Genomic DNA, 26,838 nt, shown 5'->3' with positions numbered 1-26,838 from the left:
CTGCTTGAATGAAAGTCTCAAAAATAGCTCAAAAAGCCAAGAGCTCGTAAGGGTTAAAAGTCAAATCCACATTTGTGTTGGATATTTACTTCTTTCCGCTTTTTCATTTACATTTTCATGTAACATATACAAAATAGAATTTGGGAAGATATTTATTTGGAAGAAAGAAGTACTCATTTTATGAGCCTAGGTAACTACATAATGAAAAAGGGACATTTGGTTTCATTCCATTCGTTCGAATTCTTCATAGCTAACTCGAGTAATAATATTCAATTTTTCATCCTTTCTTTTCTTTTTCTTTCTTTTTTTTACCTTAAACTTTAATTACATATTCATATATTTTATCTAACATGCTCAATGGTTATGAATTTCTATGAAGCAAGTCGGAGAGGGGACAGAATCCAAACAAGTATATGAGTATTTTATGATCTTTATGTAGAACAAGGGATGGAGCAATTATTTCATTTATATAGATACTAAGAATATGAAATAATCTGTGTGTTATGTTATGAACTTTGTAATATATAAATAGTACAGTCTGAGATCGATGCCCCTTTAAATAAAAAGATGGAACTTGTCAATATTCAGGTAGTGAATTGTAAGCATGGGCTAGAGGAAGGAGTTGAAAGAAAACACAGGTACTTTATTAGCTTATTACTCTACAACGTACAAGCATAGAGACTAACAATAGTCAAAATATGTATTGTACAAGCTGTTAATATGAGTTATTCTTTATGAGTAGAAATCGTGATAGCTTGTAGACTCCCTTGTATACTTGCAGATTTATTGTACGAATCCATACGTAAATTCATAGCATATTTACTTATCTTTCAGTAAATCGACTTTATGTAGCTTAATCATACGAATTAATATGAATCGTTAGAATCACTATGATTCGTTAAAAATCACTGAAGGGAGCGGGCTATACTCAATCCCATAGTGATTCTAACGATTCATACGGGTTCGATTCCCGGCGGGAGCTCATGTGGTTCGGATTCCACGTTAATCAGTAGGTCCACGTCTCATATAGCCTCGCTGCTGAACGGGACGATAAACTCAAAATCAACTCAACTCTAACGATTCATATTAATTCGTAATGAATCGAAGTCGCATGTTATAAAGATTTAAGATGTAAATCTTGTGGTAAGGAAGCTTTAGTATAAGTAGTAGTAGTAGTAGTGACTCCCAGTTCCGGTGAAAAAGAATGGGGGGAGCGGGCTATACACAAGCCTCACTATGATTCGTTAAAAATCACTGAAGGGAGCGGGCTATACTCAATCCATCATTTTTGTAGTGCGGACTTATATTCTTTTCTACAGGTTCACTTTAGGGGTGGGAATGTTCAGTGCCTACAGGTTAGGAACTACGCTTAATTCTAATTGCGGGGTGAAACTCAAACCATGAAGGTAAATACAACGTAATGTAACCGTACTTAATCTAATGTAATCTAACGTAACCAAAACTAGGCTATAATTATGAAGCAGTATGAATTCTTAGAAAAAAAAAATTCTACCCACCCCGTCCCCATAATTGCAAAAGAACTTGTGCTATTTGACCATTAGAACGTAAATGCTATCCGAGTCAGAGCAGAAGCGCAGCAGCGGGAGTGGACCAGAACTTGATCTTGGGCCGCTGATGCTATCTGCGGTCTTCAAGTCCATGCTCTGTCTCTATCCTCTTCCTCTGCGTAAAATCCAGCCACTTCCTCGGAGTTCTAGTATTAACAAAATGTCGAGCAGTGTGAGACAACCTTTAACTTTAGCAGCATGACCTCTAAGTTAATATCACCTCTCTGTGTTAGTCATATCTAGAGACGAAGGTCACTAGACGTCTCGGTTTAGCTGTTGGCCTGTTTTTTTTTTTCTTCTTCCAAATGGAGTGCTTTCTTCTCCCGTTTTAAACAAAAATGAACGTAGTGTCCCAAAAGTGTTATTTTAATGGCAGGTGATGATAACAATTCTCCACTTTTTTGTTAAAATGACTGTCTATACTTCTACTTTTTGTAATAAGACTGGTTGGGAGTGTTTAGTCTAAGCAGCCTTCTGGGCTGATTTAATTACGAACACATGTGAATTTGGTGCACTAGATCACGATTCCCAGAGATAGCAAAATAATTTACCTTTTAACTTTCATTAATCATCCGTCTCATCCAGCTTTAAAAAATAACAATAGAACATCAACCTAAAGATTTCATTCTAGGACGTGCCTAAGACTTTTAAATGGCGTTGACGGCTTGAAACTTCTTTGTGCGTTACCTCTTTTTTTTTTCCTTAAAAATATTGCAGGCCTCCAATGCAGTATGGGAAACACAGGTTGATAGACATCCCGTTCCCCTGATTCATATGCGTCTTGTTTTTGCAAGTAAAAATGATGGTTGCTTAATAGAGCCTCTATATTTCTTTTTTTATTTTATTTATTTTTTCATTTTTGCTAACACCAATTAAACCACAGACGAAATCCCATTGATCAACTGAATGTGGGAGGGTGCTTTAAAAATCAAAATATTTCGTATTGATTTATTCATTGAATCATGTTTCATTATTGTCGGTGCTGGTGATTTTGTTTTCCTAAAGAAAAATATTACTGTTCACATATAGAAATACACTCACCGGACAAAAAATTAGTCACCCCCGTTGGTACTTACGTTAATACCGTGTAGCGTCGCCCCTGGCCTGGATAACCGCCTGGATGCGGTCGGGAAGGGAGTCCGCAAGGGTCTGCAAGTCCGTCACATCCAGTTGAACCCACTCACGGAGGATAAGATCACGCAATTCCACCAAACTTCGGGGATGCTTATGACGACGTTTCACCTTCTCTTCCAATTGGTCCCACAGATGCTCAATTGGGTTGAGGTCCGGTGATTTTGCGGGCCATTCGAGTTGTGGTAGGATACCTGAGTGTTCCTTAAACCACTCACATATGGGTTCAGCTCTGTGAACCCTACTGTTGTCGTCTTGAATAATGGGTGTGTCTATAGCAAAGTCATCGCGAAGAAAGTGACTGAAGGGCAACACCTGCTCGTCCAGGATATTCAAATGAACGTGCTCGTTCATGTTTGTGGACACCTCAATAAGTGGGCCCACCCCATAGTACGAAAAATACTCCAGAACTTGACAGACCCACCCCCGGCCTGCACCTAACCTTCTACACACTCCGAGTGAAATGCTTCATGTGGCCGTTCTGGACACAACGCCGGGTGTCATTCGAATACAGGCAAAATCGTGATTCGTCAGACCATATGACACGGCGCCAGTCTGCTACTGTCCATGTTTGATGATTACTGGCCCACTGCAGACGAGCAACGTTATGTGCATGTATGAGCAGTAGCCTTTTGCGAGGTACCCAACTCCATATGTTCGTTGCATGCAGTTCCCGTCGCAATATTCTCTCGCTGACAGGTTGGCGTGGGCGTGTATTCACGGACTCCAGTAATTCGTGGCGGGTCTGAAAGCGATTTCGATTCACAAGCCTGGCAACTCGTCTTTAGGTCCGATCTGTGAGGATCTTTTTCCGACTACAGTTCTGGCAACGTGTTTCATTGCCACGTGTGTTATACCACTGCTTGTAGACACGTTGAACAGTCCGCCGCGAAACACCAACAAATCGGGCAACTTCCATCGCTGTGTGGCCTTGGGCACGGCCAAACACGATTGCCCCTTTTTGTCACTGTTACATCGTTACTTTTACTCATTTTGACGGACGCTGTCTACTTGCAACACATTTGTCTCACTGACTGAAGCTGCCTTATGGTCCCGTCGATGCAGTGCGCGCATAGTTGTGTACGTGACTCGACTGCTGCGTCCATCTTTCCAGGCTTTAAGATTCATCTCTCCTTCTGCACAAGGGTGACTAATTTTTTGTCCAGTGAGTGTATGATTATATGTATTCTGTTTCTGAAAAGGAAAAAAGATGACAAGCGTGTCTTTTTTAGGTGTAGTAGGAAATAATCACTTGTTCAGTGAAGCACTATTGAATGTTGTAAGGAAAGAGAGCAAAGCAATGTTGTTTCATGCGTTCTTTGAAATGCCTATCTTGATTGTGAAGTGAAGGAACTTGTTTTAAACAAAATTTTGGTCAATGGGATACAAGTCTATTTAAGGAATCTTGTGTGAAATTGAAAAGAAATGTATCATTTTATATAATCAATCCCATTAGGAGTCACTCTGCTGATGAAATCTCATTTGGTTCGCAATCCCAAATTAAGCTGTAGATCTGTGTCTCATGTAACCTCGGTGCTAAAGGGGTGCCAAACTCCCAACCCATTATTAATAGTACTCATAAGTCTTACTGAAGGTGATTGGTTTTTGATCCGTAAAACATCTGAATTGATCTGAAAATCATGCATGGAGCAATCTCCCAGTAAACACCCAAAAATAAAGTTACTAGTCAATATACAAGTTCATCTTGTTCTGAACCATTGTGACCTATAATTAAACTAGATTTTGGGTTTCCAAAAATTATGTTTGTAGATTCGTAATATGGAATACCTTAAACATATTCTAAAAATAATAAAATAGAATACGCAGTTCTTTTAAAATGAAAGGCAGACACAAACTAGTTCATACTCCCTTTGTTTGAATTAGAAGAATAAGTTTATCCAATTACTATGTGCGAAATATGTAAATGCTTTCTCCGAAAAGGATAACACTTCAAATAAATTGAAATGATAAGCATCGAAGTGAATGCTACAGCAATCTATGTTCAAGATTCGTTTTAAACCGCATTTAAACATTCAGTCGCTTTGACCAATTTATTAGTAAAAAATGGGAAATTAGGATATTACAAGAGTAGCCCCTTTTGTCCCCAGAAGTTAAATTTTCGATGGAAGCCCGGCCCGAGATAACAAAAGATGGTTAGCTGGTGCCTGTTAGCAAATCTGGGCAGTATTTAAAGAATGGCCAACTAAGCCTAAATACAAAGAACGGGTGGTAGTCACTGGGGGAAAAATTATGACGCTTGAAGTGAAGCTACAATAGTGATTACTAAACAGATTTTGTTGCACTATAATATATTTTGAACTATAATATGGTTGGATGGGGCACCCTTAAATTTTTGGGCTGGCTACCGGCCTGTTTCGCAACCATACAGAACAACAGGCTTAGATTATTGTTTTATATATTTTAAGCTTGAAATTCCTCAACAGAATTCGCGACAAGAGATTTTGAAGTGAATAATAACATAAATACCCTGCTTTTAATCGACATTTAATTTCTTCGTGAATATGATTTTCCTCTGTTAATAATGATCCCAGATATTCGAAACTATCCATTTTATCAAAAGCAGTGGCGTAGCAGCTGCCCCCGCAACCCCCGCAGTGCGGGGGGGCCCAGACGTATAGGGGGCCCCGAAGTCTTGAGATGAATAAAGATTTAAAGAAGTAGAACTTCAATCTTACTTCTATCGGCTTTACAACTAGGGCCCCTTCTCTATACTTTGCGGGTGGGCCCGCAAAAGTGTGCTACGCCACTGATCAAAAGTATTATTTAGTATTTTAACGCATCCATGATTTGCCGTATTACGGTCCCAACGCACTTCCAGGTATTTAGTTTTATCTGCATTTACTTCTAAACACAAGTCAATGAGAGCGTTTAATAAGACCTCTGTACTTCTTTATATTGTTCTCCTATCATCCATTATTAAATTTACTTCGTCAGCATCTGCCATACCCTGGTGAACACGGTTCAACTCTAGAGTCTGGTTGCTATCTATGATTTTCCTTATAGTGTATTCCAGGACAAAGCTGAATAATGACTGCGACAACGCATCTTCTTGTGTCAGGCCATTATCGACGTGAAAGCTCGTAGACAAAAATTTTCCTATCCCGGCTTTACTTTCGGATTCATTTAGACATATCTTAATTAATATAATTAGCTTCTTCGGTATTCAAATTCTGTAAGGACGCTGTACAATGTTTCTCTTCTAACCGAGTCGTAAGCCTTCCTAAAATCAAATAGTTGATATATCGGGGTATAGTATTCCCACTTTTTACGAGTATTTGGCGAATGTTAAATATTTGGTCAATAGTTGATCGATTTCGTCTAAATCCGCACTGATAATCTCCAATAATTTCAACAGCGTATGTGGTCAATCTTGCTAATAGAATGTTTGAAAGAATTTTATAGGATGTTGACAGAAGAGAAATACCTCGATGATTATTGCAGGAAAAGTAAATAATCTGTTAATTAGATGTTCATTGTTCAAACTTTGTAAATCATTCACGAGGAGGCAGTTCACTTTTTCAGTATTTCCAATGCTAATCTTCAAATCCTTATCAGATATACTTAGGAATAGTTTGCCATTCTCTAAATTGTGTCCAGGTTTGGTGAAATTCGGAGTGGGTGCCAGTCATTTTGTTTTAAGTACTAAATGTACTCAAGCAATCATTTCAAACGGTTCTTTCGTTTTCCGGTGATAATTAGACACACAACCACGATATTACTTTTATATATTAACCAGCTATTTGGAACTTGCCTCCTTTTCCTTTAAAAGCGATTTTTTTTCAAGGCAATGCGGAATGTGGTTACGTAGTTTGATATTAGCTCTTTATATTACCAGTTTCACCTTTCTAACATAAGGAGCTCGAGAGATAACTTTTGTTATGTATATCATTTAAATACATCTTTTCTTATGATCTTTATGTTAATGCATTTAACACGATAAAAATTCGATTGGAGCAAAATGCTGTATTCAGTATGTTAAATCAGTTTGACAAGTTTGTGAGTTTTGCTGTGGTGAAAGACTTACAACAGTGATGATGTCATTCGCAAATATTGAGCAAAACTAATAAAACTTGTCCCTCTTCTTCACTTAATACCGACATTTCTAAAAACGCTTGGACACTTGCCCACATATTTTAAATAAAAATTTTATATAGCAAGTTTTATCTTTTTTATATGATATACTCTTATTTTTTGCTATACACTTTTAACCCCCTGTCCTCAATTAGGATATGCGTTTTATAAAAATGATGTAACAGGAATCCAGTTTGAGGTAAATGTTAAATATGTTGAAAAGTAATTTTAAATCGTTCAACCACTTTTCGTTAAGATAGAGAGCGTCCTTTCAACTTGTGTAATATAGATATAGATTAGTAGTATTTGGCGGTCTTGTAAAACAGTCGCTATCGTGTATACTCCCTACGGACATATCCTCGCTCTCCCACCGTGAATCCATTAGATAACATTGTCGCTTTGAGGAATCATTTGACAAGTTGATTAATATTGTTCTTTTTTTCTCATTTGTTCCTATGCACCAGAAAATACAATTGTGAATGATCGACCCAAGTTGTCATAAGCTTTTCCTTGGAAGGGAAATCCTCGTAAAATAAGAATGCAGCCATGAGTTCAACTCCTAACGTAAAAAACAATTTGTAGATACTACGGGTAAATTTCGTGATTAAATAATTACATGTAATAGGGAAGTAAGCATTAATTTCCAGGTCATCAGTTTTCACGCATATTATGTAACTGTACATAATTACTAGGAATGCCGCTGGGTAAGATTGTAGAATGTCTTAGTGAATCATTTAACGCTGTAAAAGTTTAATTTTCTTTTTTAAAATGTGACGGACCATTCCTATTCTGCACTCTTTTTTTAAACACATACCCTTGTATAATTTTAGAATATGCTTGATTGATATTTAATGCTGAAAAGCACTTTTCAGGTAAGTAAATTATTTATTTCTGGTAGTATTGTGTACTCTATTTACACCTTATGCTCATTCTAGAACCATCATGATAGGAATGCAGATGAAGAGTTTCTACGCTGAAAAAAATACAAACGAGTCTTAAATTATTAATTTCGTGATTGGGTGCACCTGGTATGCTGCAGGTGAAAATTTTTATATTTAATGATTAGTGATAAATCACGCAAGTTGAATTATTGTGAAGCACAGCCTCAGTGTTTGATTTGTATTTTGTTTGTTTTGCAAATATATTACTTTTGCACTTACCCTGCATCTATAAACTTCAAAATACACCTCTAGTGGATGGCCAATGTTTTTATAAGCAATTTGCTGGAAGAATTCTTGCAGCTAACTATTACTTTGGTCACGCGTACAGAACTACTGAAAGTCCTGGTATTGGTATGTACTTACTGTTATCACCGTGGTATTGACTGTGCCATTTCCTTGGATTTCAATCGTAGTTTTAGATATCACTTAATTATCTCATATCTTATTTTAATTATCTCATATTTATTTATTTATTTAGGTGCATATTCGTCTCCATTATGTATGGAAAATGCCTTCCTTGGTATAAACCAAGTTATTACAATAAAAAATCAATGTAAGCGTTGATAATTATTAACAATAATAGATGTGCTATATAAGTGTAATTGCTTGATTCTTCTAAGTATTAAAGAGAGCTCTCATGTATCCAATACAAAGGTAGGTTTCCTGTGTAATTACTCATTATTCATTTTTTTTATGAAATAATTAATTTTGACTGTAAATTTAACGTTTTCATGATAACAGCTACTAAAGCTGCACCTCGTGATTTTATATGTGACAGTGATTATCAATAGTACCTGCCATCGCTGCTGTTCATGGAAACAATTACGTTAATTTTTCAGGCGTATAGTGACAATGGACTAGTTTTCGTGAAACAACCTTTAAGGCATTATGATTCGGAAGATCAGAAGTATGCTATTGAGATCAGTTTCAAATATTTAGGCAAGAGTGAGGGAAAATATACGTCATTAACAAAATATATTTTTAAAATCATCATGAGCATACTTCCTTTCTAATACTCTTTCAGAGCACAAAACTACATTTTAACCGTCCTATTTGTCGGAATATTCATTATATTTGATATAATTTGTATCTCGATGCGTGTGTATTCAATACTCGGACCGAATGAATGAAATACTTAACGCACTAACCAATACAATCTTTTAAGCTCTCAGGAAATGGTTTCTGCAAGAAGACTTTATACTTAGTGCTATATTCTTCTCTCTTAATTATTTTCATTTTCATTTGATTTAAATAATAAATTCATTGGGAAATTGTGTTACTTAGTAAAATAAAGAAGTTATTAGGAAGTAGGAAGTCTGGTATGAGCATAAGTTTTCCTAAGAACTGGTTCATTACTTGTTTGGATTCAGATCAAGTTAGTAGCTCGTTCTCGGCTGAAAATGTTTGTGTGTTTGCATGTTAGCTTTTGACGTCATACAGGAAAAGTTAGTGTTTAATAATTTTGTTCTAGTAAATCGAGGTGATTTTTAATTTCTGGGTACGTTGTTTGTTTTTTGTTAAATTATGTGTGCTCGATTTCATCTTGATCAATCTTGAAGACAGGAAGTGTGCTAAATCCCGTGTAATTATAATATGTTTCTCAAGATAGTGGGTGAGAATCCTTTTCGAGTTAAAGAGGGTGTGAGACCCAACGAGGATAGTGAGTATGAACACAAGAGAGTTCGAGCCCTTTTGAGAAACCTTGCCCAAGCCCTTAGTGAACGTCAGTTCAGTTAGATTAATGAGCACTTGACAAAAAGCACGAGTTCTTTAGAGGATAGCGAACTAAATTCGAGCGAGTGCGTAGGTAAACTACCGTGAAACTTAACAGTGAATACTGAATGACATATCCAATACCTGCCTAATAATAAATGAAGCCTCCATAATTATGCAGTGATGTTTTAATATATAATTTCAATTGATTATAGTGTAAACGTCAACTATATTAATGTTATTGTTTCAAGTGAAGTTTGTATGTAAACAAAAGAGAGAGTCTGGACTATGTAAAAAGTTTCAAAGGTTTTTTCAGTCTATTTGTTGCGCGGGCGGCGGTAATTTTGTCACCGGAAACTTCGTCACCGGAAAATTCGTCACGGTAATTTTGTCACCAAAATATTACCGCATAGGTAATTTCGTCACCGAAAATTTTGTCACGATAATTTCATCACCGATGTCTTAGAACATAATAAAAGTACAATGAATGAACTCGAAAAACTTTTTGAAATTGTTTCCTTTAATCTTCAGTTCAAGCAAAACTATGCAGCATAATCAAAATATATTATTATTAGTAGTAGTATTTTAAATAAAGAGTTACATATTTTAGATATCGTATTTGAGATAAAAGTTTACAGTAATTTTATCATTGAAATATTATGATATAAGAAATTTTGTCACGGTTATTTTTTCACCTTTCTAGAACTAAATAGTGGCAAACGAATGACCAAAACAGCTTACGTTATTTTAATCAAACTTGAAAAACAATTCAGTTGGTGTTGAACTCTAAAAATTTGAAGTTTCGGGTACTCGACGCAAGAGCAAGCACCAGTAGAAGAAAATAATGCCACCTTCAGCAAATGTTAAAAGCAAAGGCAACATGGGGAACTAATTGGTCTATGTATCACTATTTACTCGCCAATATCAAAATTTTAGAACAGAAAATAGCAAACAAATACAGGAAGATATGGCAATCCGTTCATTCTCTCACAAACTGGACGAAAATTTGCATCGTACTTGTACCGTTCTCTGAGCCCAAACTCTTGGACCTTCCTCCACGTTAACTGAGTCATGTGAAAAGAGTGATCGTTTTTAGGAGCTATTGAAAGAAGAATATTATATTTCAACTCTGAGTAAACATTGGCAAATTGTTATTTCATATATGTGAGGCCAAAAAAAAAAATAAATAAATATAAATAAATAAAAGAAGAAAAACGTATAAATATGTCTGGAAGTTTCCTTTAAATAGCGTTATGAAGCCATTGAGAAGTGAAACGTGGATGGTGGACGAAAACTTTTCAATGGCTCCTGAAAAAAAAACGTAGTCCTGTATGTTACGGTATTTGAGCAGTACGGCACGCCCTAATACAAAGCAAGACACAAACTTCATATGAAGAACTGTTTCGTGCGGTGATGCATCAGTGCAGTGAATTTAGTGAATACATGGACCCTGTAACTGTGGTTATGGATTTCGAGATAGCGGAAATGCAAGCTGTAAAAGCAACTTTTCGAAACTCAATTCGTGTACAGCTTTGCTTTTTTTCACCTGACTCACTGAACGTGGAAGAAAATCCAAGAGCTTGGATTCACAGAACGGTACAAGAGCAATGAATATTTTCGTCTATTTTGCGAGAAAATGAACGGATTTGCATTTCTTCCCGTAGCAGATGTGCATTAGTAATACAAGAGGCTTCGGAGGAAAAGCTGGATCTTCTGGAATATTTTGATAGTACTTAACGATTGAAGCAACAGTTTCAACTGCGCTACATCAAGATAGAACCAAAAAAGAAAACTAGAAGAGTGTTTCAGATTTTGTAGAAACGGCTCCAGTCTTTGTGCATAACGTATAACACTGGAACTAAATGTTTGAAAAAAAAGTTTGGTTGTTGTTTCCTATAATATTATGAATATTGGAAAGAGAGCATATAAAACACTTATTGCGTTATAACAAGTTATATTTTGTTTTATATTTTCTGATCTGAAATTTTCATAATGGCAAAACTTAATATTTGTAAATAGTGATATATAAATCCATGAGCGGTCCATTTTGCCTGTGCTTTTAACATTTGCTGAAGCTGTTCTTTTACTGTTGCTTGTTCTTACGTCTAATATCCGAGACTTCGATTTTCCAGAGTCGAGCACCAACTGAATTGTTTTCGAAGTTTAAGATAAGGTTAGATGTTTTGGCCGTTTGCTTTGTCTCGACTTACTTCAGCAAAGGTCAAAAAATGACCATGACAAAATTTCCCATATCCTAATATTTTGGTGACAAATTATACGTGACGAAATTACTATGTCAAAATTTCCGGTGGCGAAATAACCTACATGCTAATATTTTGGTGACGAAATTACCGGTGGCGAAACTACCGTGACGAAATTTCCGGTTACGAAATTACCTAAGTTCGTTTTGCGCACCCTGTATCTACAGCTAATAAGCATATACTTACACTAAAAGCTTCTAACCTACTAACCAGCGCAACGGTCCCATACATAAAGTTGTCAGGTTCTATTCTTCAAAGCATGGTAGTATGTATGTAGTAAGAAACATGTAGTTTTTGAGACGTAACATGTGAGATGCTAATACAGAACATGAGTATCCATTCCGTGTCCGTTATTGCTGGTTGGTGAGGTGATTATGTGCAATTCGTCACTTGTGGTCAATCTGAATCATATATCTTAGCGTGCAGACGGTTGTAAGAAATATTATATATATATATATATATATATATATATATATATATCTGAGTTTCATACGCCTGCAGTCGTTGATTTGAGTAGACAAGTAACGTCGTTGAATCTAAGGTTCTGTCCAAAAGATACAAGTGTGCATTCGAAGCACGCTTATTTCTGGATCTGACGTCACCTAGTGTGCGTCAAAAAGTCCAAGTTCACAAGTCTGCGAGTGCATAGTACGTAGTGTGCGAGGATGTACGCTACGTTAGCACACTTGCGTACTTAAGGTGGAGTTCTCGTAGTAGGAACAACAATAATATCAAAGTGACTTAATAAAATTTTTAAAGGCATATTTTACATATTTTTGTTAAGGTGAATATATTTGTGGGCTGATCTAATAATAGTTTACTTGATAAATATACAAATTAGTGATTTTACAAGTGGAATATAAAGATGTTACGCAAATAACAAGCGTATTTACGTTGTGTTCTTTGACTATGCAATGGAATTTAAAATAGTATAGGGAAAACAACCAAATAGTTTCTTTAACAATGCTATGAAGGCATTTGTGTTTAAATATTACGTGGTTTATGTAGCTTATTTCAAATAATTATACTATTGGTAATGGAGCTATTTGCACGTAAGTGACAAAATTTAATGGCGTATGAATTAAAATGTTAAGTTCTATAATAGAAAAATGAATAAATAGATTATTCATTGCTCTATACATACAGCTACAGCTACAGCTGCAGCTGCAAATGTAAATTCGTAGGTAGATAGGCCTAATTTTCTACTTTCGATTCTAAACAAATTCCTTTCAAAGCCACAATATTTCCGAGCACTTGAGAGACTGTAATATACCAATTACCATACATTTTGCATTTTTGACAGCTGCCCAAAAGTGAAATACAGATCAAAAATTTCTTTTTCCACATTTGTCAAAGATTTTACAAATTCCTCTTGATAAGTCTTTACTTTGGCCATTTAATTATTTATTATTATTATTATTATTATTTTGATTCTTCGATTCAGTGATTTGATTTTTCAGTTCTGGTTTTGAGAACTTGCCTGTTAGCTCATATATATATATAAAGTTAGTTACTAGGTTGGCTCCTTTCTATACCAAAGTTTAATATTTAATTCACATATTATTGCCAAACGAGCGTCAGCGAGTGAAGGGAAGGCAGACTAGAGGCTCGCACGGCACGTTTTTTTCAGTCTTGGTTACGAGTCGGTTCATTGAACGATTCATTGAATGAAATGGCCAAAGTAAAGACTTGCCTTCCTTTTAATTCATATAATCCCACTACGGCACCCATTATGATTATGAACAAATAATTCCTTCCGTATAGTTGAACAATGAGAGCCACTACATTCCATACTGTATTTTTTCATAAAACCGTCTCTTAATTTTCATAGAATTCTTATTAGATTAATAGTAGCTTTTTATGATTATATTTGGACGAGGGGATTTATTTCGTTACTGAGTCTCCATCTTCATAGTGTGAAGCGTGTAGGAGAGACAGCGGGTATATTTCAAGAAAGATTTTGGGCGCCGAAACATAGTGAAGTGCACGTAAATATTGAACTGTATACAATGTACAAAACTCAATTTAAGGGCTTATAGGACAGTAATCTTATATTTTTTTTTTGTTTTTTTTAACCTATTACTGTAATTAGAGTTATCCACCTTGAGTACACGTGATCCTTATAAATTGGTATTTCGTAGTGACATAATAGCATTTTCCTATAAATTTTGGTCCTCATGTTCAACTCCACCACTTCTTTTCTTGTCATCCTTGTAAGTGTTAACTATTTGTGCAGATTAAGAACATGGATGCACTATTTTGAAGATTTACAGATAAAATCTATAGATTCACAAAGAAAGAGTAACATATAAGGTACTTCAACATTAGCACAATATGGTAGAAATAGTCTAATCAGTATGCCTGTAACTGAAGCAATACAGTATAACGACGACAATATAGTGTCATTATTGTTTATCTACCGTACATAAAGGAATTATACTCAATATGAACTTTCTCCCAAAGTAGTTTTGAGCCACATTATTGTAAATAGCGCTCCCCCCGGTACCTTCGGTGTCCTAACGCTCTTTCAAATTGCCTACTTTCACCTGCAATAAGCGCCCTAACCAGTGCTGCTTTTCTTCCGGGTGATTAATAAATATTCCCTCGTGCAAGCATGCGTATTAAAATAGAACATCGCCAATAGTTTAGTGGTTTTTATGCTGATGAATATTTGCAGATATGGCGAAGCAGAAGCTGTTGGCACACATGAAAGGAACTGTTAAGTCATTTTATGGCTTCCCCATATTGTCAGTCTGTACGATATAATTTTCTTTAATATAACTGGAAAGTCATTCATCTAAAACAAAAAAAAAAGGTATGGCATTTTTTCTAGTACTCGAAATTCTCCCTCCTTTTGTTATCAATGTTCCATATTTCACTACGATGAGGCGCTGCAAACAAGTGTGGATCAAAAGCTAATTTGACGAAATGTATACTATTTAGTGTGCACTCCATTTGTAGACTTCGAGTGTGCATCCTCGAAGTCTGCACTATGCACTTTTGGACACTGTCTAAATTTAGAAAATTACATTTTTTTTCTAAAATGACGAACACTTGAACCAAATTTGCACAATGTGTGTTAATCTTTCAACGCAATAGAAAAAAATTGTAGTGCTCCTAATCATGTCTTATATCAAGGTAACAACTCCTTTACCTTTTTTTTTTCCTTTCTTTCAGTACGAGTTCAGCCCACGATTTCCATTACGATATACGTACCGGAGCCTAGTTTCAAGAATTAGGTTTGCAACTAAAGTGTAATCTCGTCAGAATAATGTATGTAACATTATGTATGATTTAAAACTACATCTCTCCATAATATGGTTAAAACTACACATCTTAGGTTATTAATTTTCTAGATTACTTTAAATATTAATATTTACAGACAGACTGACGCAAAAATTACATTCATACAGAAAATAATAACCCGTTAAACTACAAAACAAATATAATTGACGGCCGTATTTTGTTTTTGTTTTAAAGATAACCTTCTAATATATATTATACGAGGTATGATCAAAAATACGGTAAGCAATTTTATTAGAAACAAAGTAATAAACTTACATGGAATTTGATTTAATCTCCCCGAAAGCACTGTCCTTGGATACCAATGAATTATCCCAACATTGAATGCATGACAGGAAGCATTTCTGGAAGGTTTCTTTTGGAAGGGCGTTCAGCTGCTCTGTCTTGGCCCTCTCACTGTTAGGAAATGCGTCCAAACGTTTCCCTTTAAGCACAATTTTAATTTTTGGGGAGGTCTGGAAGTTGCTTCCTTTTATAACTAGAGTGTACGGTGGATATGGATAGACAAGAATATTTTTCGGTCAAAACACATATTCGTGAGTTGAAAGTCGGGGAACGAATTTCGAACACACTCACTTCATTTACAAATCAAGTGTTAAAATGTTCGGTACGAACCCGTACGAGATGTTTAGTTCTTTGGAAAACTCTAGAATAGTTATTCGCCTGTTTGAAAGAAGATTCGAATTGTTTTTTCAACGTCTTTTCTGATTTTAGGTTGATGGACATCCCGAATGTTGATCGTCTTCTATCGACTCATTTCCTCTTTTAAATTGCCCCTACCACTGGTAAACAATCTTCAAAGTTAAAGCATTATCGCCATATACAAATATCAACATTTTGTGACTTTCTTTTGCGTTTCTTACAGCTTGAAACAGAACTTAATTTTTACTCGTTCGAAATCAAAGATACACGACAGACGTAAACATAATCTCACTCTAGCGGCTGTGGACGTGGACTTACATTATCAAAAATTGTTCCAACTTCACGTGGCCTGTCTCAACGGACCAGGCTATTACATCAAATTACGGATCAGTCTATGATAAATTACACCAAATGGTTGTAGCGTCAACACTTGCTGCTAAACAATTTTCATTCATCTTACTTTTTTATCACCCTATATAGATATATATATAAATTTCCTTTTAATCTTTCGTAGTTTTGGAAGTCTGAATATATGGAATGCGCGCTATGTTAATTTATAATATTCCTTCCGATTTTTCTATGTAGAGAATCTTGACAACGCTCATTCAAATGTTCTCCTATCAATACTACATTATTGGGATCTTTAGTAACAGCTTTAGTACATTTTATATAGGTAGATGGTTTTTACTTTTAATTTGTCTTCACCGTGTCCTATGGTATTTCTAAATTTCACGATGAAAGTACGTTTTACTAGATTGTATCTTTGGACGAAGTTGACTCTCCTATAGCGCCTGGCTAACAGTAGGGAATGTAGCTGTCTTGTGTGTCTGCTCAATAATCAGGAAGATTGTTATTGGCTAATTATGACCGTATTGCGATCTTTCCAATCAAAAATGAGTGTTGACCCTTCAAACGAAATGAAATATTGTGTTGTACCCCAGAAACTGTAAGAGAATGCAAAAGAAGATTCTTATAATACCTTATAAAAATAATTTTGTTGTAGACACACACGCAACTAAGTATTTTTCACTTCGCTTGTCAATCGGTCCCAAAATATTAAAAGGGCAAGATATCGGTGATGCCAACTTGAATTTACTTTTCACCAAACAGGATTAAAAGAAGTTACAAGTTTACAGATTCTTGGTGCAAGTGTATCTAGGGTTATATGTGTTTATCGAGAAGTAGCTTTGTTGATAGGGATCACAGGATATTAAAGCCGAGTGGCACCATTGACAGTGGAATAAATGTGGCAATATTGATTACTGAACTCGATCAGTCTATTGCTACAATCACGATCAAACGCAGATAGCCTAACCTAAATATCCAATGTACTTGTGAAGCTGCTGATTACCTCGAACAGTGGTCTAGCGTGAAGAAAGTTGTGACGAAATCATTAAATTTAATTTTGTTCACTGGTTGGAAATATGTAATATGTTCAAATAAATATTTTTCTCTTTATTTCCAGCAAGAGATCGAATTCATGTACAGTAAATGCCCAAAGAGGCCTAGTTTCCCTGTAGAACATTGGTTCAATGAAAAATATCTTGGACCGTGGGTATCAATTTACTGGTAGTCCATGAATAATTACGTTCATAGGACAGTTTACTGCCAGTGATTGTCGTGATATTCGAGGTAAATACGTTCTATCTGATGTCCATAAATTTCTGCCTAATATATTTTCTCCGAAATGATAATAGGCAATTTACTCTGTTTTGGCTATGTAGATTTTAGTTGATAAACATTTGGGTGAATTATATCATCCCAAGCGACAACATAGTTGAACTTCAGTGGTAATTTCTCGCATTCAGACAATGCAGCAGACAGTTCCATTCACGGAACTTAATGCTACTTCGGTGGTTAGTAGTACATTATTCGTTTGAAAACTACTAAAAACATGCTTCCATTCCACTACGAATCAAAGCTTTTCTGGTAACTAACAGTGGTTTCATGTTGTATTGATCATTTTAGTTCTATTTTACCTTGTATTTCTATCATTTAGTTACATATTTGTATGTTTATGATATACTATCCAAAAATGAATGTTTCCCACGATATCGGTGTTTGACATAGTTCCCAATATCTATCCACAAGTCCATTTTTTGTACGACTTGTGTAATGTGATCTAGCGAAAAGTAGTTAAAGTGAAAAGGACCTAGCACATTTGAGGATTTTATAATTCAAGCTTCTGAGACGTGTTAGTGTAAAATTATTTCAACGATTCTTTATTACTATAGCTTTTTCTTTTTTAGATGTAAATTACATTAAATAGAAGCATTCTTTCTTTACAATGCGTCTGCATTTTGTTCATAAACTAACAGAAATATTACTTATAAAGCTTTAAACTACATTTGTTATTGTTATTGGAAAGATGATTTTCATGATATTTCTCATTGTTTATTTCTAATTTATTTTCAGGTCTTTCTTGGAAAATATGAAACTGAATCGAGGATTACAAATTAACTGTTAGTGAAAAATTCTATGAAAATAAGTTAACTAATTACGTCAATTTAGTATAGGACATTGCCTCGTCAGATGACAGGATGGAAGATGAATGTAGGACAGAGAGCAATGAATGTTCCATGAAACCTGAAATGGTATGTAACACGGTGACTGTTTATATCAAAGAAGAACCACGAGAAGACGAGTTCCTCTTCAACGAAGAGGAAGAATCAGATATTCCAGGAAATACAAATGAAGAACCTACAGGAGACGCGGACATACATTATTCAACTTACAACACAGAAAATACATCAGTAAATTCTGAACTTGCTATCAAAGATGATGAAACCTACTTAGAAGATAATGATAATAAAGTAGGAATGTTAGAGTGTGTTATCAGGGAAGGTTCTTTTGAATTAAAATCAAGTAGCAAAAGAGAAAATGAAGAAGGCGAAACAAATACTTCTACACATCCAAGGTATTTTTATTTACTATTTTTCACTTCTATATGTCGAAATTTAACATATTTCTATTTATGCATATACTTCCGTTGATAAAATAAACATTTCAATTTTGGTTTGAAACATTTCTAGCAACGCTAAGGGATAATTCTGTTTCCAAGAATCATTTACCGGGGATCATTTTTCTCTCTGTTACACAAATATTAATGAACAAACTCCATGGCTCTGGATAAGTAGAGTAACAAATAAAACACAGTTCTGACCAGAGCAGAATGAAATATATTAAAAACTATACCTACAATGTGTTACAGTTTCAAGGATCTAACGTCCTCTTCATCAGAGAGTGTTTGTGTCTGACGTTAGGTCCTTGAAATTGTAACACATTGTAAGTATAGTTTTTAATATATTTCATTCTGCTCTGGTCAGAACTGTTTTTTATTTGTTACAAATATTAAGTACATTTAGGAGAGAAAATCCTTGCCAACCACAGAGCGGTGAAGAAAACTGTTTTACCTTAATGAAGCATGTAATTTGGAAAACATATATAGAATTTATTTTCCTTTACGTTACTGTTTAAGTATTCGAAAACTTCAATATGCTATACTGTAACTAAATTTTAAGTGTAAACATAGTCGGGTTGGCTGGTTTAAACCAGCTATTTTTTTTCAAAAAAATGTTTTAAACCAAAAAAAAAGAAAAAAAAACGAAAAATGTTCGTAAAAGTGTAACTATTCGTAAAATGTTGATGAACACACATTTGTGGGTTATCACGTTTCACCCCCATATATTATTCGTACTATATTCAGACTTAAATTCCCATTCTTTACTCAAAGAGATTATATCACAAAAGCAAATTTTTTATGTAACTTTATGGATATTTCTTTTTTGATTTTTTTATAGTTTATTATTGTTATGCAAGCAAAGGAAATTCTAAACATTGTTTCGTTTTAATAATGTTTAATATTGATAAAATACATCAAAATGCCTAACAAAAATCTTTGGTAACTATTTATGTATAAATGGGTCAGAGCCAAAGTGGACTAAAATAATTTGTATCTTTATTCACTTTTCTTACTGATATGCAAAGTAAGTTCTTATATTTCTTTAACTTGGATTAATAAAGGTCGTAGTGAAATGACTTGGACTAAATTAGTTCTTCTGTACTCTGTAGTACTTTGAAATTGTCCATATGTAATTCTGTATAGTGGTTCCACTTGTGCAATTGTTTATCTTTTTGTCCTTCTGTCCTAATGACTCTCGACGATTATATTAACAAATATGTAAAAATCAGACAACGTATTTTTATCAGGAGTTCTTCGTGAGTGAGTCGGCAGACGTATCGCATTTGTGGCCAATTAGTACCGGTTTCGAGTTCAAATAGAGAACAATTTCTCTTGGATGTAGGCCGAGTAGCGGTTTGGATTCCGCTTTATGCTTATGTGACTCCTTCCAGCATAACCCGGTCGTTGCATACTAACACCAAGGCGAAGCAAGCTTATTTCTGTCCATATGTGATATAAATGCATAGAGAAAATTATTTAGACCAAACAAACTGGGTTTAAACGAAAAAAACCTGGTGTTTTGTTTTTTCCAATAAAAAGCATGGTTTTTGCCAAGCCTGGTGACCAGTGCTTATTAAGATAACACGAAAAATATGAAACTAACTATAGAATAATTACAAAAAATAGTTGCCTTTTTGGACACAGTTAAAAATAATGATATGTTTTGTTACATGTGTATATTACAAATTGTAATATTTTATACGTTAATACTTTTCATTTATTTGTAATTTGCGTTTTATGGTTTGTCAAGTTTAGTACCTCGCAGCACACACTTTCCAAAGAATCTGGTATTCATTAATAAGGTTATAAAGTGCATATTTCAATTATAGAGTTTTGTATAATATATTTCACACTGTTTTGTTCTGTCACGTTTAAAACTTTTAATAAATTGAATTTTTAGGGGTATCTTTCCTAGAGATTTGTCTTACTTAACTTTTTTATCTGTTGATTTGTTTAGGAATGATGAAAAACTAGAAGATGTGTCACCCCCAAATAAATTCTCAGTTCTTGGTTCTCAACAGGCCACCAGCATAAGTTTCTTAAATGAAGAATCTCACAGTATTGGTGAAAATGTACAAACATTTATAGAAAATAACAACATTGCGAATAATTCATCTCCTCAAAGTAGAAAAAGACATTTTTGTAACTTATGTGGTAAGTCTTTTACGAAAAGGAGTCACCTTAACGTACATTTTTTAACTCACACAGGTGAGAAACGCTTTTCTTGTAAACAGTGCGGAAAATCCTTTACTCAGAAAAGTAATCTAGTGAAACATATATCAATCCATGAGGCAGAGAAGCATTTTCAATGTAACCAATGTCCGAAGTCCTTTCTTCGAAAAGACCATCTTACAAGACACTTACTAACTCACACGGGTGAGACTCCCTTTCAATGTAGCCATTGTAGCAAATCTTTCAGCCTGAGTTATCATCTTAAAAGACACTTGGTAACTCATATAAACGAGAAATCTTATTGTTGCTTTATTTGTGAAAAACAATTTCCTGATAATTCTGAACTGAAAGAACATTTATTAACTCATAAAGGTGAAAAACCTTTTTCTTGCCCGGAATGTGGCAAAACTTTTGCTCTTAAATATAGTCTCACGAGGCATTTACTTGATCACACAGAAGAGAAAAAGTATTTATGTAATCAATGTGGTAAATTCTTCGGCCGCAGCTATAATCTGACGAAACATTTAAGAATTCATACAAGGAAACCATACCAGTGCACCCAGTGTGATAAAACATTTCCACGAGTAGATCATTATAAGAAACATTTGGCCACCTCATGCAGCGTGAAATCCGATGATTCTTGCTGATGTGTTTATTGAGGTTCTCAAAATATGATTATGATGTCATGGTTGATATCATGTTATTATACAGAATTTTGTTTATTGTATTGAATAATTGTGCGTGTACGGAAAACGTTATAGTTCCTGGTAACTCGCAGGAAATTCTAAACTCGAACGACGTGACTACTTATGTATCTTTATTCCTCTGTTGCCCTTAGCGAAGATGGAGCAATTAATTATTTTTGTAAGCCATTTTGGGATTTTCATTCAGCTTTCTCTAGTTATATTTGCTATCTATGAGTAGTTTTGTCCCACGTCGTATTTAATAAAGGAAATCTTCCCCGTCGGAAGAGGTCTATGTTGCATATGAGTACTATAAAGTGTCAAAATTTTCGAGCTGTTGTTGCATAGAGCAAACTGCTATTGTTCGTTATTACGATTTGGAAGATACCAAAGCAGCCTTTACCTTGAAGATGAAGGTAAAAAAATGTAAAAAATAATAAATAAGCAAGCATATACTTAAATAAATCATAGCTTTGTTCCTCCAGTGATAACATACACTAAATAAAAATTTGTAAACTTAAAGTTAACTGAATAATAATTAAATAACGTAAATAATAACAATATCTGAATAATGTACTAAATACTGGTATAAAGTTATTTGCTGCTACTTTTGAATCTGAGTTGTTAATATAATAAAAAATGCGGAACCTAAGAAGAAAAATATTTTCTGTTTTATGTAATACAAATAGTGAAACGCATCAAATTCTAAGTTTCGAAAAAGGGGTTTGCCAATGTTGATTATTTTAACACTAAAATTCCCGCACTTCCGACATACCTAGAATGCCCAGTGGAAAAAAATGTTCCACTTCTTTCGATTTTATAGCAAATAAAAAATATTTTTCAAAATCTTAATATTATATGCCTTAATCCACTAAAAACTTCAACAGAGACGTATCACATTATTCTAGCATTGTTGTGAGGCAAGGAAAGTGCAGGAGGGGGAAGCAGGCTAGAGTGAAGAATATATGGAATTAAGTTCAAGTGCTTTTATTTTGTATGAAAATTTTACGTTACATCTGAACTATATGCTCCAGCGCATTTATTTGTTTTCTGCTCATATTACAAAAAGTGTTTGCTAGGAATGATATTTTTTGAACTAATAAATGCGAAAAATCCTAACAAATTAAAAAAAAAAAATGTTTTGTGGAAAGTATTCATTTGAATTGCTACACCACCTTCCTCAAGGTGCAAACAGTATTATGAGTTTGCATGACCTGCAACATACAAATGTTTTCATTTCTTTCGCAGTACACTGTTTGCACACAACTTTGTTGCAAGATGTACACACATTGCATAAACGTCCACAACCCACTTTACACTTCTTGCGTACCTGACAACGCCTTCGTGTAGTTTCCGTAGAGCTGGAAAATGTTGATGTTCCCGGTGTCTGACTCTCTTCTCTATTCCTTCCTATCATGTGCCTTTCTGCCAGTTCCTCTGCAAGTTGCAAAATAAATTTGCGACGTTCGATGACCTTTCCGGTAACCATCTTGAACAGTACCCAGGAATTAATTGCTGCCAGGTCCAGTAAGTCACAAAAAGTGTGTCGTCGGCTGGCAGGCTTCACAGAATATTTGCTTTTCATTTCAACTGAATCAACACTACTTTTTGTCTTGTTGTAATATATAACAGTTTCAGGTTTCTTCTTGCCATCTGCTTACAGTTCCACTCGTGGATGCATTGTGCTCAGTATCATGACACTTTTGTAGGCTTTTGCCTGGTTAACCGTGAGGGTAGTTTGTCTATGTTGCAACATCTGTGTGTAATGTAAAGGAACTTTTGATTTTTTCACAGAAACTTGAATCTCCCTGCGTGAGCGATTCATAGTTCCTAGTAGACTAGCACAAGCAGAACGTAGTCTGTTAGCAAGTGCTACCGAAGTAAAGTAATTGTCACACGTTACATTTCTTCAAGAAGGGCTGAACTAGTTTCATCGCAACATATTCTGAAAGTTTTTCCCCTGCTGGACGAAACTCGTCCTTGCCCAGGTCGGGGAATTCGGTTATTACATATTTTGTATCATTGTCCACGGCTACCCAAAATTTTTGCCCACATTTATCGGGCTTGGACGGCATATACTGCGTGAACGATCATCGCGCTTTCGACGGGAACAACTGTTCATCCAAGGTCATATCTTGGCCTGGTACATAGCACATCTGTGAATTCTCCACGAACTTATACCATATTTCTGAAATATGACAAAATTTGTCTGTTTCCAATCTTGCGCGCCTCGTAGACTTGTCGTCGAATCGTAAGTATCTCAGAATCTCCAAGAACCTGTTCCTGGACATTACCTTTTGGCAGAAGGGTATACCCCATTTCTGGGACCATAAGGAATGTACCTTGAAACCTTTTGTCCTTGTAGCACCACAAACGTACATTATTGCAATAAATGCTTCCAACTCATCCAGTGTCATCGACCAACTTTCCTCTTCAGTTTGTATGCGTGCTTCTTTTTCTGCGTATGTCCGTATTCTATTCAACATAGGATCATCAATTATTAGGCGCCAAGAACTGGCAACACTGTCATCACCAATGTGGTGTATCGCGTGTGATATCGGATCTTGTTTTTCTTTCAGTACATTTTGTTTAGCAATCCTACCACTTACAGGATTACCTGGACGTACTACCTCCCAACGGGTAACATCTGGAGCAGTAATTGTCGTACCAATTTGTAAAATGGACTGTTCCCTTGCATTACACACACGCTGAACCAAAAGCATAGTTTCTGACATGGATTTACCACCATCATCTGCCACAGAATCTGACACTTGTGTCTCATCAGAACACTTTCCCTCACCCACTTTTGCTACTTTTTTGGTCTGTTGCAACTCACCTTGTACATCACAGGCCGTTTATGTGAGAAACAGGAGACAGAGATGTGGTCACTGCATGATTCATGAGATAAACTGCTATAACTAGACGACACAGGAATGAAGTCCTCGTCACCGCTGAGGCTGCTGTCTGACAAACATCCCGGATCTCCCTCCGAAAGCTCACGAAACACTTGAAGCATCTCTTCCGTGCTTTGTCCTTTCTTTCGTGACATTTTCAAACACAAATGTCAATTACAGACCACAATCGACTGAAGCTAACTGCACAATGACACGTCCAATGTACCGTAAACTTCACTTCAATTATTTGCTCTAAAAATGAACGGGTCATTCCCATCAACTTAGTCAAATAGAAGTCATAACTAGCTGCACAACTATGGCACGTGAAACGAAGCTAATTACACTTCGCCTCTAGTGTGCAAAATTTGAAACACTATATAAAGCCTTTGTTTTCCTTGGTAGGCGGATGAGAGGAAGTGAACAAAGGATAGGTGGTGTTGAGGAAGGGGGAAAACGCATTGACGGGAGGGACAGGAATGCAAACAGAAGAGGGATAATGAACGTCAGTGTAAAAAAAGGGGGAATAAAATGTGCGTAATAATGTATCTCTCATATACCTAAGCATGGTGGAAGAACATTGTTCCGCGGGCATTCTAGGGGTACGTCGTAATATTTAAAAATCTATAATTCCTACGAAGGTAATTTTCTCACAATCGCATCCTTTTCTTCAACAGATTAAAAGTCACAGAGTGTAACAAAAATCGTGCAGTAATTAATAGATAAGGACTGCAATGAAAATGATGGTGGAACAAAAATGTTCCGTTGGGCATTCTAGTGTTAAAAAGATAAAACTTGGATAACGCACACTTATAAGAAAGAAATGTGTAGTTGAGTATTTCATAAAGTGTAATTCGTAAAAAGAAAAGAACAGGGATTGATGGTTCTAAACGTATTGAAAGAAAAAAAAAATTAACCGTTCAACTGTAAACCACTGGTTGGCGTATTTAGTTCTCAATCCTGAGTTTGCGGATACAGGCTAAGAAGCAGAATATTATTTTTCTTTTCTGCTATATGAATCAATTCCTTGATAATATTTTAAGTGCTGCGGATAATATATTTCGTTCCCAATGTAATTTGTAGGATATTAGTAATTCCAGTGTGAGTCTAATTTGTAAATTATAAATAAAGCTTCATAAATTAACTCGTAGTTTTTTAAATATTTTTTATGGAATAAATATATAGCCTACTATACTTTTCCTCGTAATTCCATCATCATCATCGCAGAAAATATATGCTTTATTATCAGCCTTTCATTAGGTTCTCTCCTGTTCCAATAAGTGTACTGAGTTTATTGACTTCAGTGTGTGTGTGTTTCAGAATGCTAGTTTGACGGTTTCCACACAAGCCTTTACCAAAAATAGACCAAAACTTTGCTAAAAATAATGATTTGTCTTGTGAACAATACAGAACCTTGTTCTTACGCGAATCTACTGGAATGATTCAGCATGATTCATAAAAAAATATCATAAGTACATCTTTCGGAATGTCTATATATCATGGTATTGGAAGGAAGACGACGACAAATAATCATAGTGCTTATAGACTGTCAAGAGCTCATTAGTTATATACTGTTCTTCCTCGAAGGAATAATATTTGTTGATCTAAACGATTTATCCCAATACGAATTATTCACTATGAATATTGATATTTTCACAGCATGTAACACACACATAACAAATTCAATTACACTACACAAGAAAATCAAGTGATGCAACAAGGTCATTGCTTGCAACGTTCAAGTTATATATTCATGAAACTTATAAGTTTTATTGCAATCGTAATGATGAAGTGTTGTTTGAAGGCTGTAGATCAGTGATGTACTGTGCTTATTTAGGAATAGTGATAAATATAATTGCCTTGTTCTATTAAACACGTTTCTATAAGTAGTAGCTCTGTGATCGACTTTTTGTTTTATCATTCTAAGCATCTTAGTTCAGTCGTTATAGTGAAATTGAAAATATGCGAGTCTTCCTATACGAAAAAGAAATATCTGTTAATACACAATAATTTTGAGTCAATTTATGTGTTGGTAACTGAAACAAGATATTATAGTCGCATAAAATGATCTTTCCCTTATGATAACTTTAACTATATAGTCTATAAATTTGCAACCAATTCTTAAGAGTTTTTGCTTCTTTTTAAACAATATAATATAATAAAACTTATGTAACATAATATTTAACCAAATTCGCTTCGTGAAAATTTAGAAATAATTCACATTTTTGTTTCATGTGTATTAATCTAAAATTCTGTCTGTATGTGTAAGCGTGCGCGCGCGAAAGAGAATGAATATATTCAATTTTCTTTCGCAGTTTCAGATCATGTCTTAGAATGTTATCAACAAGTTACCATAAGTCAAAAGTACAGGGTAAACATTACGAATGATCATTGCTATGTGTATTTAAATACTCAATTACTTACACATGTGACTTAGAGCAAAATAAAATAACAAATTTAGAGGTACTTTATTTTTAAT

At 35.0% G+C, this 26,838-nt stretch overlaps 1 protein-coding gene across 6 annotated transcripts; it reads left to right on the top strand.

The window, feature by feature from the left end:
* LOC145691042 (uncharacterized) lies at positions 1-24,964 on the top strand. Of its 6 annotated transcripts, none has more exons than XM_081766644.1 (6): positions 1-190; positions 7,727-7,830; positions 8,211-8,386; positions 17,117-17,283; positions 18,067-18,568; positions 20,571-24,964. In XM_081766644.1, exons 5-6 carry the CDS (start codon positions 18,192-18,194, stop codon positions 21,430-21,432), a joined length of 1,239 nt encoding a protein of 412 aa, XP_081622770.1. In that variant the 5' UTR covers positions 1-190; positions 7,727-7,830; positions 8,211-8,386; positions 17,117-17,283; positions 18,067-18,191; the 3' UTR covers positions 21,433-24,964. The 6 variants fall into 6 exon arrangements, with proteins under 6 accessions (XP_081622770.1, XP_081622771.1, XP_081622768.1 ...); XM_081766642.1 differs by lacking the exon at positions 1-190 and adding an exon at positions 343-638; XM_081766645.1 differs by lacking the exon at positions 7,727-7,830.
* Positions 24,965-26,838: the final 1,874 nt, after the last annotated feature.

This window comes from Thermobia domestica, chromosome 7, assembly GCF_964235325.1.
Source record: "Thermobia domestica chromosome 7, izTheDome1.hap1.1, whole genome shotgun sequence".
NCBI lineage: Eukaryota > Metazoa > Arthropoda > Insecta > Zygentoma > Lepismatidae > Thermobia > Thermobia domestica.
The sequence above is the reverse complement of the archived record's forward strand: the minus strand, read 5'-3'. Positions and strand labels throughout refer to the sequence as shown.